Consider the following 20,614-nt stretch of genomic DNA (forward strand, 5'->3'; position numbering starts at 1 on the left):
ACCAAAAAATAAAGTTGGCGTAGGGTACATGAGGTATCGACAATTGGTAACTTACATTTTTAAATATTTTAAAATCAATATGTAAGTATTTCATTTGACAAAAGTTATTTCAATAAAGCACATAAGCACTGTGATGAATACCTTATTTTTCACATTACGCTTACAACCTGTAACAACCCTGTGTGACAACCCTACGTTCCGAGTGAAGTGTAGGCATTGATGCGCCGAATAAGCGGAAGTTGCCCTTCTTGGTCTTATTTTACTATGCTTTAAATGATAAACAAAAATTTTGACTGCGCGATTCATAATCACGTGTACACACAAGTGATATTAAAAAGTCTTGAAATGAAGTAAGACTTAGGGTCGTATTCTAGAACTCTACTCAATGCTCAAGTCGGATTGCACTGGAAACACAAGCACTGGAAATACGACCCTAATGGCAGGGACTTGAGTATGATTTCGAGTGCTTTAAACCATACTCAAATCCTGACTTGGGCATTGAGTAGAGTTCTGGAATACGACCCTTAGTGACATTGTACCAATTTGCAGGTGAAGATGGTTGCGAAACCCTCTGCTGTGGTCGCGGCTACAACACGGTGCGAAATGTGGAAGAAACAAAGTGCAGATGCAAGTTCCACTGGTGCTGCCGCGTCACATGTGACACCTGTATACAGGTCCAGGAAGTCCATGTGTGCAAGTGAACTTAATTTAACCTGTTATTTGTGACTTTGTTATTTACCGAGGAACTTTGTAATTTACTCAATAACTTGGATATTGGCGAGCATTTTTTCTTGTATTAAGGTTTTTGTGTTAATTTGTTAAAGGTTACTTTGATTGATTTCAGTGTTACATATGAGCAAAATGTCACACATCCACAATTAAAAGAGAATAAATAGCGTATGGACAGGTTAAAGCTGAAAAAAAATAATGTCAAAAGTTTGTGGAATTACACTTATTTGCCAAGTTTTATTAACCGACTTAAAAAAAGGAGATTCTCAATTCGTCTGTATTTTTTGTCGTGTGCTTAGAATAATAACGCATAGAAACCTAGCCCGCACACGCTAAGTGAGGCAAATTGAAGCGCGCCCAATGGGCCTACACGAGCGGGCGGGCCTTCAGCGCTCAAGGTCAACTTGCACCGCGAACAGCTCAAGAATTTTAGCTAAAAATGACGAAATGTGCGGTAAATGAGTGTAAAAATACATCAGACAAACAAAAAATAGATAATAACATCACATTCCACAAGGAAATAACGCGTTTCAACTTGTATTTTTATATAAATATTCACTAAAACCGAAAATTAACCTACTACTAAAACTAGCCTACATGAATTTGGTTTTTGCCTCACTTGTGACAGTTCGTTTGATATGAAACTATCATTCTATGCGTTATTATTCTAAGGTCGTGTGTATGTTATGCGATTATTCAGGCATTCGTGAACGGATTTTGATGTTTTTTTTTTGTTGGAAAAAGGGTGCCTCTAATGTGATTCCAATAAAGAAGCCGATAAGTAAACTTCTGAGGTTGTTTTTATTTAATAAAAAGTTATAATTATTGAAATCAATTAACGGAAAACGGATGAAATCCAATAAAATAGATTCGTCCCCTAATTTGCTACCCTTAGAGGTGGAATATTTTCTTCAAATTTAAATGGGGCCACTACTGAAGTACCCTCTTTCCAACAAAAAACGAAGCAATTAAATCGGTTCACAATTGTCGGAGTTATCGGGTAACGTACACACACAAAAATAGTCCAATTAAGAACCTCCTCCCTTTTTTTAAAGTCGGTTAAAAACAAGAACAGTATTAACAACAAAATCTTAAAACAACAACTAAATACCTTTACCTAAATGATGTATTATCAATGTAGAATGAATGAATGAATTTAAGGATGAATGAATGAAAATAAACCCATGTTTTTACATTTTTCGTTGTATTACTACGTAATCCGATAACTGTACAATAGTTTTGTAAATTCAAGAGATAGAAAGTATTTAATTATAATTTAATAAAAAATCCTAAGGTGACCCATATTAATTATACTCCATTATTTTTTAAATTCAGAATGTGAATGAGTTACTGTTCACTCATAAGTAATTAAGTTTTTATTTATTTTAGGTAAATAGTATTAATTAGATTTAAACGCTTTCCCTACTGTGTAAAGTATATAACAACATTACAGTTGCCTACTTAATATCGGATAATCGATTTTTTATGACACTACTTTAAACATTTGCCATTTGAACATAATTAGGAAATGAAACTATTTTTCCGGATTTAAATCGCGTATATTTGTTTTTTTAAACAAATCAACTTTACAGGTCCCATGTCACGGTTGACTGATATGGTAAAGTCGTCAAACAGTTATGTCTAATGCAAACCAGCCACTAATGACATACTAGAATTTTCATATGAAAATTTAATTATTAAAATAGAGAAAGAAATAATTGTATTGTATTTTGTACCCCTAATGAATCCAAAAACATAACAGGTAACATACGTACTGTATTACTAACACGCGTTGATCTGATGGCCACAGATCTTCTACAAGGAAAGTATTCAGGGTATAGTCCATTGAGCTGGCCCATTACGGGTTGGCAACTTCACACACCTTCAAAGTGTTTACAAACATCGTATATATTAGGTTTTTCATTCGTTCATTAATTTTTCACCTGGTATTTTCGATATGTTTCATTTATTACCTTCAATCATACACATGATACTATAAAGCATTCTGTTAAAAAGGTTTGAGGTTCTGTTTAAGAAGTTTGCGCATTTCCGCAGTCCTTGAAGACATAAGTCTTCGAGTAGTGCGTGTTGCCAGCGATGACCTACGGCTCTGACACGTGGTCACTTACGTGGCCTCAACAGAAATTAGCAGATCCGTAGAAGAACGACAGTCACCGACATGGCTCAAAGGTTTAGGTAATTGAAGTGGCAGTGGGCAGGGCACATAGTTCCTAGAACTGACGGCCGTTGGGGCAGAAAGGTTCTTGAATGGAGACCACGAACCGGAAGGCGTTCAGTAAGACGGGCCCCTACTAGATGGACGGAAGACCTGATAAGGGCGGCGGGTAACCGATGGATTTCTTGAACTTTTTCAGGGAGACCTATGTTCAGCACATGCAGCAGTGGACGTCTTAAAATTACAAAAACAAAACGCAGTTAAAAATTATAGTAAACTACAATAGACTAGTTAAAAGACGCTTGACTGGATCAGTTTAAATGTTTTAATCTAACTATTTAACGCACAAATTAATTATATACGTTATGCATTTAAGAATCAACGGCTTTAAAAATTGTTTAAGTTTTCATTTAATTCTAAATATGCTTTGTATAATTAAACTGTATAAGTAAATATACATTCCAGTTAGATAGTAAGTTTTAACTTATTCACTGTAACACCTTGTCCAGATTTTTAATAAAACTTTTGTCACTTCACAGTTGTTTATTTTCTATTCAATTACCTTTTGCTTTTTTTTTTAAAAGAAAAACTTTGGGATCTTAAATTCTTAGTTAATTGTCTGTCTGCACAATACTTTTTTATGATACCGAGTGCCGGAACGAACAAGTCGTGCGCCTGGTGGTAAGCGACAGAACTCTCTCCGCGGCCGAACGGTTACCATGGCGGACTGCCACGCAGAGGTCCCAGGTTCGATTCATTAATTTACATTTATTTTCCTCGTGACTTGGGGTGTAATTTGTGGTCGTCTATGTGTGTGTCAATGGCACCCGCGACACAGGGTTTCCCTATTGTGGCGCTATGTTGAGTGTGTGCGTTATTATTATTATTACTCAAAGCTTTAAATCGCAAACATCTGTCACGCTGAGACATAAGTTGACAAGTCCCATGTGCTTGTAACTTCGCCAGCACCTTTAAAACCGGAAGTCAATAATGCTCGCACTACTACGATGCTTGGCGGCGGAAATAGGCAAGGAGGCAGTACATTCCTGGACGAACTTTTTCACAAGGAGCTCTACTGCTACAATTTTCAAGGGTTTCCCTAGTGCGGGACTATGAGTGTGTACGTTATTATTATTATTTTCGTATTTATTTTAAACTCACGCCTCTCCCAAGGCCTAAAAAATTAATATTATTATTATTATTATTACCTGATGTAATAATCCGTTAAGCGTTTAAGTTTATTTGAAAAAAGTAATCTCTACAGTTTCTTGCTCGTTCTTCTCAGGGAAGTCAGCGTAGTGAACGAGCAGTAGCTTAAAAGTGACGTTTTTATTGAATGATTATTTGACTTTGACGGGACGACCAAGTCGAGCTGGTAGAGATAATGAGATAATGATCCCTGTGACATTTCGGATCGTCATTTCTCGGATTCGGAACTGGGGGTCTACTCTCGATATCCGTCCGAAACAATTACTGCCAAATAAGCAATACTTGACCAAATGAAAAGACGCGTGATGCGAACGAAGCTTCATACTTGATACTTGTCTTTTAATTTGGTCGAATATTACTTATTTGACAGTAATTGTTTCGGACGGATGTCGGACGGAGTTTGAGAGTAGACCCCCTGATACGAATCGAACGTTGTACGCCATTGACTTACAATTATATGGACGTCGGGTCCGCGCTAAAAAGTGTCCGCACTTGTAAGGCGCTAAAATCGTATACAGAGCGCCAAATTCCGCTTTAGTCTTCATTTGTTCTACTGACAGCGCGATACTGCGATGACATTACAATTTAAATTTCGAATAGGTTGACTTGGGACATTTTTTTCGTGGTTTTTGTATTAGACCCGTCGTCCATTTATTTGTAAGTCAATGGCGTACAACGTTCGATTCGTATCAGGGGGTTTTCTTCAAATTTCAATGGAACCACTACTAAGGTACTCTCCAACATACAAAGAATCATCGAAATCAGTTCACAAATGTCAGAGCAGTCGCGTAATATACACACAAAAAATACAGTCAAATTGAGAATATCCTTTTTTGAAGTCGGTAAAAAATAGGGAACATAGTAACAAATGCCTGTATTCAAGAGACATTTTGTATGGCGTTGTTGTCAGTTCAGCTTGGTAATACGTCTGACTGTAGCTAAAGGCAGCCTGTTAAAAGTTCTTTTCGCATTTCACTCATTAAAAGTTACTCAAAGCAAGAGCTTTACGCCTTACAAAGTCACATGTGACGTTTTAAAACTTTTAATTGGCCAGAGTTTAACAGTCTTGTGCAAATGGAATATTTTAAACAAAATTGTTTTTAACTGCTTAATAACATAATTGTATAACAATTTATACAAGTATACGAACATAATATAGGTTGTCTGCTGTGGGGCATAAGGTCTTTTCAAACAGAGAGTTCAAAACAACGTTTTCCCGTCGCCTTCCTTATAACAGCGGCACCGTAATCTCATTACAACAAGAATATTTAGGCTATTATCAAGCAAAAATAAATTTAGTCGTTTTTCAATACTTAGTTTATTTTGCAAAGGGATAGAATCATTTAATATCTAATGTACAAACGAAAAAAATCTTTTTTGCAACTATTTCCGAATTTGGTGTTCCAGTGTCTTATTGATTTGATAGGGTAGCGAGTCACCATCACAGAGTACTTTCGAATAATTCGAGAAGTAATACGAGAAGTCTGTATCAAAACCAAAACACTGTAATATGAAACACAGCATTTTAAGAAAAGCTGTAAAAAGGATTTTTCAATTGTTTTGAAATTTTGTTGTTTATCCCCATTGACTTACAATTATATGGACGTCGGGTCCGCGCAAAAAAGTGTCCGCACTTGTAAGGCGCTAAAATCGTATACAGAGCGCGACACTCCGCTTTAGTCTTCATTTGTTCTACGGACAGCGCGATACTGCGATGACATAACAATTTAAATTTCGAATAGGTTGACTTGGGACATTTTTTTCGTGGTTTTTGTATTAGACCCGTCGTCCATTTATTTGTAAGTCAATGTTTATCCCTTACTATCTATTAAATTTTGAGTAGATCAAAGTGTTCAACAAAGAATAATGCCCAAGTTCGACACAGTCCTAGACCAGGTAAAAAAATTAACGACAATCAATCGCAGATTTTAAATGTGATGAACATTTAATATAATAAGATGAATGTATTTACCCAATCCTATTAATTTTAGTAACATATATATTATAGATTATTTATACAAATTACTTAAATATTTACACTTAAATATAAGCTTCTGCTAGCATGTTCAAATTTGTATTGTGTAGATACAGGTCGCATTATGACAAACCTTAGTGGTTTAAAATGCGATTAGAAACATATTTGTGTATTTTGTCCTTTATACAATAAATAAATTAAAAAAAAAAAGATACTGGGTTTCATTTGTATTTCCATATAGTTTCTAATTATACTGTTTTTATATTTTTTTACATAGGGAAAGTTGATTTAAGCAACAATTTCTTTTTGAGATTATGTTATGTAAAGTCGACTGACGAATGAAAAGAAAATGGTGCAAAAATATAAGCTTTTCAAAAATATTAAAAACAAACCTGTGTTAGTGTTAGCAAAAAAAAGCTAAAAAATAAGCTTTTTTTATATACTATCAAGTGACGGGACGAACAAGTCGTGCGCCTGATGGTAAGCTACACGCCTGTCCATAACAGGTGCAGTGCCACCGAGCTCATTGTGAAAGAGTTCGTCCTAGGAACTTGTCACTTTACCTATTTCTGCCTCCAAGCAATAATGTCAGCATTACTGTGTTCCGGTTTTGAAGGATAAGGGTGCTGATGAAATTACACGCGCATGGGACTTGTCATCTTATGTCTCAGGGTGACGGGCGCAATGGCTGTGCACCTCAGATCTTTACGGCTTAATGCTCTGAGTGGCACTGCAACTGTTATAGAGAGGCATGTAGCTAACCATCAGGCGCACAACTTGTTCGTCCCGTCACTTGATAACAATAAATAAATAACGTACACACTCAACATAGTCCCGCACTAGGGAAACCCTGTGTCGCGTAGAAAACCACAAATTACATCCAAACTCACGAGAGAAATAATTGTAGGCCATACAACTATTTCTCCCGACCCGGGAATCGAACCTGGGACCTCTGCGTGGCAGTCCGGCATGGTAACCGTTAGGCCACGGAGGCAGAAAAAAAAATACTATTAACATTACAAAATTAAAATAGTATTTATGATGTGTAATAAATACAGGAATGAAAGAAATTGGTCCGAGCAGTGTTTTTCTTGACCTTAGAATTAACAGTTTATTTGACCTATTTCGCGCCCGTTGCAGTTTATTACCGTCTAGCTCATTTCGTATTATAGACTTAGCTCCCTTAAATGGGCAATTTGTAACTAAAGCAACTAGGTAACAACATTTGCAATCAATCTAAAAGCGTTTAAAGCCTCATAAATTAAAATTAAAATATGCAGTTTTACACATACGAAACGAGATACCAGCTTGCATATTAATTCAGAGGCTGAATTAATGCAACGAATAGTTTGAACGTCATAAATTAAACTTGATTTTCGCGACCATCAACATTGCAAAGCAAACATGGAGCCAGAGCATATCTGATAAGCGCCATAACTCACTGAAACTCGTATTCCATGCAAATTGCCCGGTTTCAAATGAATGATACCAGCAGTTCCAGAGTTTAACCAACAATTTGTTGTTACCTGATAAAATCATAATTTATTTCTCAACGCCACACGTTTTTGTTCTTATGTTTAACACTAGATGGCACTGAATCGTTTTTTGTATTTGTACTCGATTATAGATGGTGACTATATTTTGAGTATTTAATATTATTTCTTTTTATTGAGGATTGACTATACAGCCACCAGCTTAAAAAAGTATCTAACAAATGAATAAGAAACTCAAAACATACAAATATACTAAAAATTAATTCACGTCAAAACTAACTCACGAACGTAAACCGACTACTTATGGATAGATGGTGCTTCCTTGTATTAGTACGCCTATTCCACGACAGATGGCGGACTAAAAAAAATCTGTCAATGTTTTATGACGTTCCAATTTTCACGAAATTTTAATACCTATTTATTTTTTCACAATTTGTTTAATTTCACAAATGTTATGGTTCTTTCTTTATTTTATTTTGTTCGTCCACTATTATTGTCTGAATTGAAATATGTAGTTTTTACCTTTTTTTATATTAGAAAGTAAGATTAATTTTATTTTAAATACGTGAAAATTATTACTACTTTCGCTACCTAAAACGGAATTCCACTGTCATTATTGCGTCCTGTATTTATTATTTATCTTTGTTTTTAAATTAAATTCACTGAAAAACTCGACAAATACAGTAAAAATGCCTAATCCAACGTGTGTTCAATGCAGTACGAACGATTCCTTACTATGGCGTAATGCTGAAAACGGTCAAATTTGCAACGAATGTCACATAGCGAATAATGTTACTAAGGAAGTTAAAATTGAGCTCACAGCTATAAAAGTTGAAAAAGACGATGATAGAGATGATTTAGAGGGTAAAAATGACAGAGATAATGAGTCTACGCCTGCTAAAGCGACTGGAAAAGGCACTAGGAAGAGTACAAGAGCGACTAGATATAAGTCTAAGACTCCAGCTCCCACGCCTAACAAACCTCCTGCACCACGAGGCAGAGGCCGTAGGAGTATCTTTAAGAGACAGCCCCTGAAGGCTCCCACTGCTACAGCTACTGTTGTCACTAGTGATTCAATTTTTTATAAGGTAATTTTCAGTTTTTTTTATTTAGTGATTTATTCCTAATTATAAGGAAATGTTTTGCAATTTATGTTTTAATATATAGTGTGATGCTTTTCTTTAAAAGTTAGAGCATTGCCGACAAAAAATTAAGGGTGCAATTAAAATCTCCTCAGGTCTGGACCTTAAAACTATGTATAATCATTAACAGAAAAATTAGTTACAACTGTATCACAGGGTTAGTGGGATAACTTTTGGACATTTCACATTAACCTGTCATAGAGATTCTGTAGTGTCCTGGAACCACACAATAATGCTTATAACTTGTGGGATGAAAACAGCTGCTGTTTTCATCTCACAATTTATAAGAATTTATAAAGAAATTATTGAAATATTTTTTTTTACCAATATTGTCAGGGACACTGTATGTGTCTAGGACACATGACTGGTTTATATTTAACATTTTAATAATAACAAAGTTTTTTCCCAATAAATACTGCATGTACATGTCATCATCTTAGAGTGAATATCTTGTATGTACTGTAATTTTTGAGGATGAAGGTAAAAATGAAGTATAAAATATACTAAACATAATAATTCTTTAAGTTTTGCTTCAGGGTCATTCCAGTGAAAATAACACCGCGATCCAAAAAAATTAATTACACAATTTGGTTTTGGTTGTATGACTAGAATACACTTAATAAATCAAATCATTAGAAATAAATGAGAGTTGTCGGATATTCATATTGATATTGTACAATTATTGTATTTTTAGTCTTCATTAACGCAGCCGTAGTGCTGTCGTCTATAGGGAAGCATTTTTTCTTGTAATGTTAACAACAATTTTCACAGTTATTTGTGCGTCTTTCAAAAAACGTTATTCCTATTGAAGAAAATACAATTTATGAATTTTAAAACAGTGATAAGTGGATTGCATGGAAGTATGGTATATGGTGAGGAGTTATTAAAGTTTCAATAAATACTAATTTCAAATCCCACCCGTCACAATGAAACATACATATTTTTATTTAAATTTTATTGAATAAGTTTCGAGTATTAACAATGTCACTAATTTATGTAAATAAATTGTCGCAATTGAATTGCATATCTAGGTTCATGATATTTTCATTTTAAGTCTAATTAACCAATGGGTAGGGAGAAATTACATAAAGTTCAAGAAAAAAGGAATCAAAACGTCCCACCCGTCACTTTGGAATGGCCCTGCAACAAAAATCAGATGGAACAAACTATGTAAAAATGAGTTCGCAAGGTTTTCACTCTTTAGACGACAATATTAAAAATACAAATATTCGTCAAATTTCTTTTTAAATTTTTAGTTTACTGTAATTACATATCGTATTATAATGCAAATCCACATATGTAGTATTGGTAAAGGGTGCATATCTGCAGTAAACCAAATTTAACAGGAGAGGGTTTTACCATTCTTACTTTGTTATTTCAATGGCCACGACTTTCATTTTTGCAACAGTAAGCATTAATTTATGTTGTCTATGGACTGATAACAATAGATTCCCGTAAATCACGCTAATTTGGTTGCCACGACATTTACGCGGACTTGATTTGGCGACTAAATTACCGAAATGGAGGCTCAATCAAATGCTAGTTACGCGTAATTGCACTGTCTTGACGATATATGTGATGGTGTATGCCAAACGAAAGAAAGTAAGTATTCATACCATATAAAAGACACTTTGTACTCCTTGGTGTAATACAACCACAGGTGATCATACATAAAAAGTGCTTTTATCACATAAAAATATGTAATACGGGTAGTGCGTAAACATAACATAAACAACAAATTACGAGTGTATACAATTTTTTTTTCTACTGGGACAGTATGGGGAAATCCGGAACCAAAGATATACAGGGAACTTGTCTTCTACAGACTGATAACAATAGATCACCGAAATGGAAACTCATAATCCAATGCTTGTTATGCGTAATTGCACTGTCGCTGACAATATCATTATAGTCAAATGACTTCTTATTTAAGAGCTTTTGTTGGTGAAGTAATCTCCAACAACACAACTTTTAACTTTTTCCCATATTTTTCAACCTAAATAAATAACTAAATTTCAGGGTAATTACATGCAAGTGGGCGACATAGTCTCAATGATAGATATTGACGGAGGCATATACTACGCACAGATCCGAGGTTTCCTCACAGACCAGTACTGCGAGAAAAGCGCTGTTGTCACTTGGTTGTTGCCCACAAAAGCCAGCCCACCACCAGAGAAGGGGTTTGATCCTGCTACTTATATTATTGGTAAGAGGATGAACTTTCTGAAAAAACTTTTTTTATAAACATATATCATGAATTAAATGGGAAGAATTTCCAGTGAAATCCCAATTCCAAGTCAAGCCAAAACCATACAAACTACTATGAAAAATAAATAACTCACAGATAGTAACAATATCAGACAGTATAGTTGTAAAAGAAGTAATTTAATAATAGTGTGCAGTAGTGAAATTTTATATTTTACCTATAGTCTTCACTATAGTATTAACTTCAATTTTGTGCAATGTTTTGCAACAAGGGATTTATTTATTGATAACATGAGTGTTATAGAAACGTATTTTAAATTCCAAGGACAGTAAAAATAAATTGAGGAAATTAAATAATATAAAAAGTAATTAAATTTTTATAAAGACTTTTAAAAAGACACTTAATGATTATCTCATTTATTATCAGACATTTAGGGTCGTATTCTAGAACTCTATTCAATGCTCAAGTCAGGATTTGAGTATGGTTTAAAACACTCGAAATCATACTCAAGTCCCTGCCATTACGGTCGTAGTTCCAGTGCTTGAAATCATACTCAAGACTGCTCAAGTCCTGACTTGAGCACTGAGTAGAGTTCTGGAATACTGCTATATAGTATTATATAGTATTCTAGAACTCAACTCAATGCTCAAGTCAGGACTTGAGTATGATTCAAAGCACTAGAAATCATACTCAAGTCCTTGCCGTTAGGGTCTTATTTCCAGTGCTTGAAATCATACTCAAGTCTGCTCAAATCCTGACTATAGTCAATGCTCAAGTATTTTATTAAAAACTACAATTGGGATACCCTAGCATTTCATATTAGTTTAGTGTTGCCTATTAAATAAAATATATAAATAAAGTAGGTAATGGAATGTGATACTATGATTTCATATTAACTATTTAAATTTTTATGTATCATAATATTGTCTTTGTTTACTTATGCGTGGCATAATTTTTATTTCTGTATTTTATAGATTAGTACATTTTATAAGTATACAATGTGTTTACCTCCCTAAGTACTATATTATGTATAATTTTATTGCCCATGGCATAGCCACCATCAGTTTTAAGAAGTTAAACAAGTACCTTCAAATAGGCTTGTATAGTTCATGAACTACGAACTATTATATTATTTAATGAAGGGAAAACCGAAAAAGAAACTCGTATCTGGAGCTGCGTCGTCAGTACCACCGAGACGAGTTGATCAGTGCGACGAGGACGGCTTTCGGAAGGTGGAAAAGAAAAAGAAGAACACCAGCCGAAACCTTAGTGGCACCGCCCTGACTGGCCCGAATCATTTATTGCGTCCAGCGGTACCGACGACGTTGTTATACGTGTCGCGTCTTCATTACTCCACCAAGTCTGCGGATATTGTGGAGTACATGCGAGTGAAAGCCAACGCAAACCTGAGGGTCGAGCGGTTGGAGTCGTGCCACAATGTGAATGTTAATTCATTTGTGGTGCGAGTACCAACTCATCACCTGTCGACCTTCATGAGAGAAGACTTTTGGCCGAAGGGTGTCATGTTTCCGAGGACGGCTACCGGACGCCCACGTTGCGTCACACGTCGAAGTACATACGTGTAAATAAATAGTGTTATATGTATATTATCATGTTATATTGTATTTATGATTAGTCCGTAAGGTATTTATTTAATATTTCTGTTATTGTTTTATTATATTATTGTTATATTATATGTATGTTAGTTTGTAAGGTATGTATCTATGGGTCCTAGTTGCCTGAAATAAATAAATAAATAAAATAAAATAAAAGACACTGACCGAGATTAACTAGTTCGTCTTGTACGGTTTTAATAGTTCATTGTTCTTTTTAGTTCACTACGAACTAGGAACTTTCTGCGTTGACAGTTCACCTGTCTTTAATTCAGTAGGAACGGTGCGAGCGGGACAAATAGCGATCTTTCATTGCTTCTAGTACAAGTTCGAGTGGGATGCACGATTGAACGTTGCCAGCTCGTTCTGAGTCTTCTCTAATACGTATCTACATTATATATATATATATATATAATGTAGATATATATATATATATATATATATATATATATTGGTAGGTGTGGTAGGTAACTGTATGTATAATATCAACTTACGTGTACGAGCATATGAAATAGTTGTATGTATGTACCTAAATATTGTCATATAATATTTTAAATACACCCTTGTAACTAAAATGTTTGTTTTGTAAAAAAAAGGTTATTTAGTTAGAATGACAGTCTTTAAACGTAAAATATGAATGAAAATCAAATAGTACCGATTCCATACAAATTGTATTTTTAAATATTTAATACAGTGGACTATTGACCTCATAATACGAGAAGTCCGTAGTAGTTCATATGAATAAAATTACTCGTTTGTGGCGTTCGTTCAGTGGGGTCTACTCTCGAATCTACATCCGTCCGAAACAATTACTGACAAATAAGCAACACTTGACCAAATGAAAAGACGCGTGATGCGAATGAAGCTTCATACTTGACACTTGTCTTTTAATTTGGTCGAATATTACTTATTTGACAGTAATTATTTCGGATGGATGTCGGACGGAGATCGAGAGTAAGAGACAAGACAAACTAACTAACTAAGGAACCAGATGAACTAAATGAACTAGAAGACCGACCTAGTTCAGTTGACCGACTGGAACTAACTAGGATCGCTCCCTCTAAGGACCGATCAGGCACAAGTCTACCTTCAAAAACACCTATTAGGGAGTCTTTGTTTTTTGCCTTGTTTATCTGTTGTAGATCATTTGTTAATGAATATTTTTAAGACATGAATTCTGTTTTCAGGACCTGAAGAAGACCTGCCTCGCAAATTGGACGTAATGGAGTTTGTAATGCATGCTCCCTCAGATTATTACAAAGCTAGTAATAGCCCTTACCCACTCATAGACAATGAATTGAACAATTACACTGGGTACATTTGGACATCACTGGAAGCTAAAGAGAGAACATAAATTAAACTTAAGTTTATTATTAAGATTGTTTTTTTATTTCGTGAATAAAATGGAATTTGTCATTTAATTATTCTACTTTATTTGCCTATTCTTTATATTTGTTATTGATTGTAGAGCTGGCTGGTGTTTTCCAATTTCTTAAAAATATGGTTATTATATCGCTAATAAATGTTCTATTTTAACCTAGGGTGCTGACTAGTATTAATTCCGTATTTTATTCACTACACAACTGAACCTGAATTTGAAATGCAAAGCCACCGAAAGAAAAGACTGATTTTGGAAGATAGTAATCGACGTTGCAAAATTTTCATTCGGTTATATTTTTTTAATTAATGCAGATATGAAGCGTATACCTTTAATTTGTAAAGGTAGCAATTATTGGTAATACATACTTCTGGAAAATCTGCTCCCTTCATGCTGAATAAAGAGGCGACCAGCCATCCTGATGTCAGAATGGCTGAACAAATTTTTTTTAAATTCCTTAGAATATATCCTAGGTAGCAATTATTTAGAAAAGTTGTAGCAATTCTTGAATATACACTCAGTGCCAGATGCCACAGGCGACCAGCCATCCTGACGGTCACGATTTTATGATATACATAACACTAGGCTGAATAACGTGTTACTAACGCCAAATTGTTGTCAGATTATTAAAAATACGTGATTGTGAGTTAGCGGCTTATAATTTAGTAAAAATACTTTCTTTCATAAACATTTAAAATAACTGAACTAAATCATCTTCAAAAATGAGTCGCAAAGAAGCTCTGTCGTCCTTCATTCAGCAAATTCACGGACGTCCGGTCGTAGTTAAGCTGAACAGTGGTGTAGATTACCGAGGTAAGTTGTTTGTTTCTTTTCTCTGCCTTGAATTTAAGCAAAACTAAAAAGTCTAGGATAGAAGTTTGTTATTCTCCCTGTAATATTTTATAGAACAGAGCTCTAAAGTGAGTTTAAGCGAAATTCAAGTTTGAAAATATAACCTCGAAATGTTTATTATTATTGCATTGTATTTTATTTTAATTTATTTATTGTAATCAGTATTGCAGTCCATAATGGGTTAATTTCTTGTTTTGTTAGTGAGTTGAAAAGGCGCATATGACATTGAAAACAATATTATGTGTACTACCGTGATCAGTGAATAAAGGCCGATATGTCACAATTTTTTTCTAGGTGGAATTTTTCGCAAGTTGGTAGACATTTTTCAATTGCATTTCTTTATACATTATTTTCTCGGTTTTGAGTATTTATCACAAGCGCCCTTTCGACTAACGGCAGCAGAATTAATTTCAACGATAACTGAAATGCATTATATGGAAGACTTTGTCAAAACAAAAAATTATGAGTCCAAACACAACCTGACATTGGCAAAATCGTCGCGCAAAACGACGGAGCCATAGACACAAAAGTTGAAGTTGAAGATATGTCATATGGCTGCCATTTCCATCACGAGATCTATACTGTAGCAGTAGAGTTCCTTGTGAAAGAGTTCATCCAGGGAAGTACTGCCACCTGACCTATTTCTGGCAACAAGCGGTAATGTGAGCATTACCGCATTCTGTTTTTGACGGATGCTGGTTAAATAACAGACTTATCAAATTATGTCTCAGGGTGACAGGCGCAGTGGCAGTGCCACTCAGATCTTTGTGTTATAAAGCTCTGAGTGACACTGCAACTGTTATGGACAGGCTTGTCGCTTACCATCAAGTGCATGCAACTGTTCGGAATCATAAAAAAAATCCTATTTAATACAATTTTGAATACCTTAGATCAGTTTTTTAGAGTTAGACCTTCAAAGGACTAGTCAAAGTAACCATTCAGTGTCAATTAATAATTGGAATAGTATATGTGGTGGTAAAAGCTATGATAGACTAACGGTTTAATCTACTGCCTCTCAAGCAAAGGCCATGGGTTCGAATCCAGACACACACCTGTTGAGTTTTCTGGAATTTATGTGCAAAAATTATTTGAAATTTACCATGAGCGTGTGAGTGTAGGAAAACAACATGATGAAACGTCAAAGAAGGTTCACAGCCTTCGGAAAATGTGTGAATTCCCCAAGAAGCTAATAGGCCAGTGTGGCGGACTATGACCTAAACCCACACTCGAGAGGAGACTCGTGCTCAACAGTGGGACACATAAAATGTGTTGAGGGTGATGGTTTGGATGGGACCTTTACTATGAGTACCAAAGTTGCAAAGCGAACTCTAATAATACTGCCCGAAAACACTAAATGCAGTATCATTTTATAAAAGTTTGTTTCATAAACAATAATTTAAACTGGGATCCAGCACTAACTTTGCCAGTGTCCCAAGGTCATTATTAATTTCTTATATCTTATGTTTTGTGTTTCTTCAATTTTGCAGGTGTCCTTGCCTGTCTAGATGGCTACATGAATATAGCATTAGAACAAACTGAAGAATATGTCAATGGACAGCTGAAGAACAAATATGGAGACGCTTTCATTAGAGGGAATAATGTTCTTTACATAAGTACTCAAAAACGGAGAATATGATATGTGTAATTATTTTTAGTTTTACTAAGAATAGAATTAAGGTAAATAAAAGATTTTTTTTTATACATATATTGTTTACTTTTTTTGGTTAGTATGTATCATAATATTTTTTGACAAGTAAAAAGTTGTTCTTTGTCTACATTATTTACTAAGAATGCTTATTTCAATTTTACTTCCATTTTAAAGATATTTCTTTAAAATACTTATATTGTAGTACTTATACTTATAGATACTTCCAGACACAATTCGATAAGTGCCCTAAGCTTAAACAATGTTTGGTTGATCAAAACCTATTATGCAATTTTTAAACTATGTAGTATCTACATAGCGTCTACTACTAAGTGTCTTTCATAAGTCCTTGTTGGCAATTTGGATTTGCAAAACCGGGGGCAAACTTTTTGTTCGATGATAACACTTATTTTTGTATTCTTGCCCTTTACGACAAAAATTAGAGGTAGCTCGAATTATGTGTGTGGGAGTATATTATATAATATATTAAGGAATACCTGTACATGGGCATTTCCAAGCAAAGTTGTTGTTGATTTAATAAAATCTAAATTTAAAGTCAATGTTAATTATAAAAAAATATAATATTATATTGAACATACAAACGCGATTATTTACATTTTATTGCATTTTGGTCGGGTTAGTTATGAAAGCACTGACAATATGGGTTTTAATTCTCAATACAGATATGACACAAAAATTAATAATACTTATTTATTAAGCATTGGCTTAAACAGGTAACAAATAATTATGATACTCGAAATGTAATAGATAACTCTTAAACTAACATAATTTGTAAAAAAAAACTAACTACAAAAACTCAAAGTAAAGGCGGAGTGAATGAGACATGAATTGCATATGTCAATATTTTTATGAAAGTGCCCTTGTATACTAAAATAACTAATTAGTACCTACATTATTTGCAGAAATTATTTGCAGAGGAAGTAAGGTATTACTGGACGAGTATGTGTTACAAGGACGACCGCCAGCGAGGCCTTGTACGAGTCAAACGATCCCCGTTCCCGCCGATGCAATTTCTCAAACAATGCCAGGAAATAACAAAAGACTAAAGAGAGAAAGATGTACAATAGAAAAAGTAAACAATATTAATTAACATTAAAATTACACAATACAATTGCCAAAAAGAAAATGTTATTGTTTTTCCAGGCACATTAATAGTAGTGTACTGAACTTCTAATGATGTGTTTGAATATGTATCTATTACTGTATTTTCATTATCGCTCTTCTCACTAGCGCTCATTTTCGCGACCAAAATACAAAAAAAGACAAAACAAAAGAAACACTATAAGTTTAGTGTTACCGCCATTTTCTTTTTATTTTAAGTAAGCGATACTGATAGGTATTTTTAGTTCTCGCAGTTATGAACACCGGACAGTTGGCTGTGTGAGTTTTTCTCTTGCCTGTTTACCATAGTTCATTGTTAGTTAGAAGGTAAATTGAAAAGTTTAGAGAAGACTGTAATGGATTCTCATACTTACTTTAAAGGCCTTCGCTAAGAAGAAGTCGCATGGTCCATAAATGACTAACATTTCCGAGCATGTTAGAGAAAAGCTATATTAAAACATTCCTTTTCCCATAACATTAATAATATAATCTAGAATATTGTATGGGTAGGTACCTGTACTAGTACAGATACCCGACCTCATACAAAAATGTCGCACTTACTCCACTTACACTCTCTCCGCTATTACAAGAAAAAAACTTACTTGTATTTCATATTAAAGAGGAATTCATTGATATCCACGACCATTTACATAATATAAACTACGTCCAGGCTATTGATCAGCGCCAACGAGTGGTATAAGACGGAATTTTGACCTTTTTCGGTTACAATCTGTAGTATGCAGATTAGCAGACCTCTTGAATTGTAGGTTTATGCTAAAAGTCAGTGCTAAAACGTTACTCAGTTTCAAGAAAAAAATTCAAAGAAATGCGATGTATATAATTTATTACAAACTAACAAAAAAAGTCTACCATTGAGAAACCTTGGATGTGTCTTTTCAATGACAATTTACTGTTTTCACAACTCATATTATACAACTTCTGCGTACTTGGATGACAAAAATCCGTGGTAGCAACCCGTTTAGCTCATGGAGGTAGTCTCGATCTCTGATGTTTCAAATAAAAAAATAAATATTGTAAATGTTATTTACAAAGAGCAACCCCTAGAGTTTCTTGCTCATTCTTCTCAGGGGAATCTGCCTTACGAATGAGCGGTAGAGTTTAACCATTGTGACGATTTCAAGTGTAATAATGCTTACCTATGAAATAAAGATTATTTTGAATTTTTGAATTTTGAACTCTTATGATTGTTTAAATAGCGTTGCATCTCTTTTTAACCGACTTCAAAAAAGGAGGAGGTTCTCAATTCGATTGTTTTTTTTTTGGTATGTATGTTACGCGATAACTCCGGTATTTGTTAACCGATTTTCATGATTCTCTTTTTGTTGGAAAGGGGGTACTTCCATAGTGGTCCCATTTCATTTTGAAAAAATCATCCACCTCGAAGGGTGGCTGTTCACGCATGAAGATTCATTTTCATAAATAGCGCCTAACTTTAATTTAGGAGCAATTACTTTAATGGTTGATTTTGCTATTTCTCCAATTCAAGGCGTTTTTCTCTCGATATACTTTGAATAGTGAGAACCGATTTTTATTATCTCCAATGTCAAGTCCTGTATAGTGGCGAACTAGGGGATATTTCAATAAAACTTAGCAAATAGACGTAATTCCACGTACTTTTGAGGTCGGTTTTTTTAGTACTCTGTACTGAGATTATTATTATTTATGTTTTATACTTCTTATTTAGTACGACATAATGTATTTTCGAGATTCAATACTTTTTTATAATATACATTTTTATTTAATCCAAATATCGCCGTCTATGTACTAAAAAAGTGAATTCGTATGAAATGGTACAGGGTCAAGAGCACGTCAAGCTTTACACTTAAGACATAAATCCAACTCTATGCCGCTCACGATAAGAACGGTCCAAAGTACAAAGTGTCAAGCTTGATGTGCTCTTGACTGTACACCATGGCCATAATATCATTTTCACATTTTTATTGCTGAAATTCATTTCCATAGGCTCCTGGATATGTGTAGTAGACTTTCACATCGCCATAGTTATGATCCTGAAACTACATTAATGAGTTAATAATTAATATCCTCAAGATACTTAAATAAATTATATCATTTTTAAGTTAGTGAATGTCACATGTTTGACCACCATGATATTAAATTATTTTGGTGAAATTACTCGCTTGTTTGTTATAATTATTAATACCAAGATAGAAAATTAAGAAATAATTCACTGTACTCTGGCACGATTTGCTGGAAGACGCTGGGTCGAATCCAGCACTATTGAAGGATTTTTTTCTTGGTGTTCGACCTTTGTATTGTTATACTTTATATTATTTATAGTCATAAACAACGACGGTATCATAAACGCCCAAACCCGAGATATTATAGAAAAATTTATTTCTGCATTGACCCGGCCGCGGATCGAACCCGGGAATTCGGAGATAGCGACACCAAGAAAACCGGTGTGCAAACCACTGGACTACAGAGGTAGTCAAATAACATGTGTCGTTAACTACATTACGCATCGATAGTTTTATTACAAAGGACTGCATGATTGAAAATGTTCTCTTTAATATTGTTCAAATTCACTGACGTAAAGTTTTTCCATGGGATTAATATCCCATTGTTATAAAGAATAATTCCTAAAGTGACATCATCTAGTAACGTGGTAATATAAATAGTATTTCAACAATGTAGGGACTATAACTAAGTGTCTACACAACACCGTTGTACAGGGTCAAGAGGTCGTTAAGTCCGATTTAAATTCAACTTTATGCCGCTTGCGATAAGAGCGGCCTAAAGTGACAACTTTATGTGCTCTTGACTTTAAGAATTAAAAAAAAGGACGAATACTATTTTATCAACTGACCGTTGTTTATGGTTGCAAAGCATTCAGCTTAAAAGATAACAAATTATTATAAAACCCAAAACTTGGTGACAACTATAATGTGCTCTTGACTTTAAGAATTAAAAAAAGAACGAATACTATTTTATTAACTGATCGTTGTTTATGGTTGCAGAGCTATACATAGAGATAACAAATTATTATAAAACTCAAACCTTAATAGACTTTATTAAAAACTTACTAAAAATTA

The 20,614-nt window shown here is 34.3% G+C and overlaps 3 protein-coding genes across 4 annotated transcripts in view; all 3 read left to right on the forward strand.

Moving 5' to 3' along the window:
• Positions 1-930, forward strand: part of LOC113227418 (protein Wnt-7b-like) — an 85,682-nt gene extending 84,752 nt beyond the window's left edge. The window contains exon 8 of one of the 2 annotated variants that reach the window (XM_026460335.1): positions 550-930. In XM_026460335.1, coding sequence (XP_026316120.1) covers positions 550-701 — 152 coding nt within the window. In that variant the 3' untranslated portion in view covers positions 702-930. The remainder of the gene's footprint in view (positions 1-549) is intronic. The other variant, XM_026460336.1, reaches the window with a different exon arrangement.
• A 7,274-nt stretch (positions 931-8,204) lies between these two features.
• Positions 8,205-13,950, forward strand: LOC113227466 (GATA zinc finger domain-containing protein 1). Its single transcript, XM_026460404.1, has 3 exons — positions 8,205-8,670; positions 10,744-10,930; positions 13,731-13,950. Exons 1-3 carry the CDS (start codon positions 8,272-8,274, stop codon positions 13,895-13,897), a joined length of 753 nt encoding a protein of 250 aa, XP_026316189.1. The 5' UTR covers positions 8,205-8,271; the 3' UTR covers positions 13,898-13,950.
• A 684-nt stretch (positions 13,951-14,634) lies between these two features.
• LOC113227484 (U6 snRNA-associated Sm-like protein LSm6) lies at positions 14,635-17,405 on the forward strand. Its single transcript, XM_026460422.1, has 3 exons — positions 14,635-14,734; positions 16,261-16,450; positions 17,342-17,405. The coding sequence occupies exons 1-2, from the start codon at positions 14,644-14,646 to the stop codon at positions 16,407-16,409; spliced, it is 240 nt and encodes a 79-aa protein (XP_026316207.1). The 5' UTR covers positions 14,635-14,643; the 3' UTR covers positions 16,410-16,450; positions 17,342-17,405.
• The last annotated feature ends 3,209 nt before the right edge of the window (positions 17,406-20,614 follow it).

This window comes from Hyposmocoma kahamanoa, unplaced genomic scaffold (assembly GCF_003589595.1).
Source record: "Hyposmocoma kahamanoa isolate Upper Pololo Valley unplaced genomic scaffold, ASM358959v1 210, whole genome shotgun sequence".
Classification (NCBI taxonomy): domain Eukaryota; kingdom Metazoa; phylum Arthropoda; class Insecta; order Lepidoptera; family Cosmopterigidae; genus Hyposmocoma; species Hyposmocoma kahamanoa.

What these genes read in the sequence shown, in the direction of transcription:
- LOC113227466 (XM_026460404.1), top strand. Translation starts at nt 8,272, where the DNA reads ATGCCTAATCCAACGTGTGTTCAATGCAGTACGAACGATTCCTTACTA. An exon ending in GTGATTCAATTTTTTATAAG is followed by an intron (nt 8,671 to 10,743) that starts GTAATTTTCAGT and finishes ACTAAATTTCAG; the next exon opens with GGTAATTACATGCAAGTGGG. An exon ending in TCCTGCTACTTATATTATTG is followed by an intron (nt 10,931 to 13,730) that starts GTAAGAGGATGA and finishes TTCTGTTTTCAG; the next exon opens with GACCTGAAGAAGACCTGCCT.
- LOC113227484 (XM_026460422.1), top strand. Translation starts at nt 14,644, where the DNA reads ATGAGTCGCAAAGAAGCTCTGTCGTCCTTCATTCAGCAAATTCACGGA. An exon ending in CAGTGGTGTAGATTACCGAG is followed by an intron (nt 14,735 to 16,260) that starts GTAAGTTGTTTG and finishes TCAATTTTGCAG; the next exon opens with GTGTCCTTGCCTGTCTAGAT.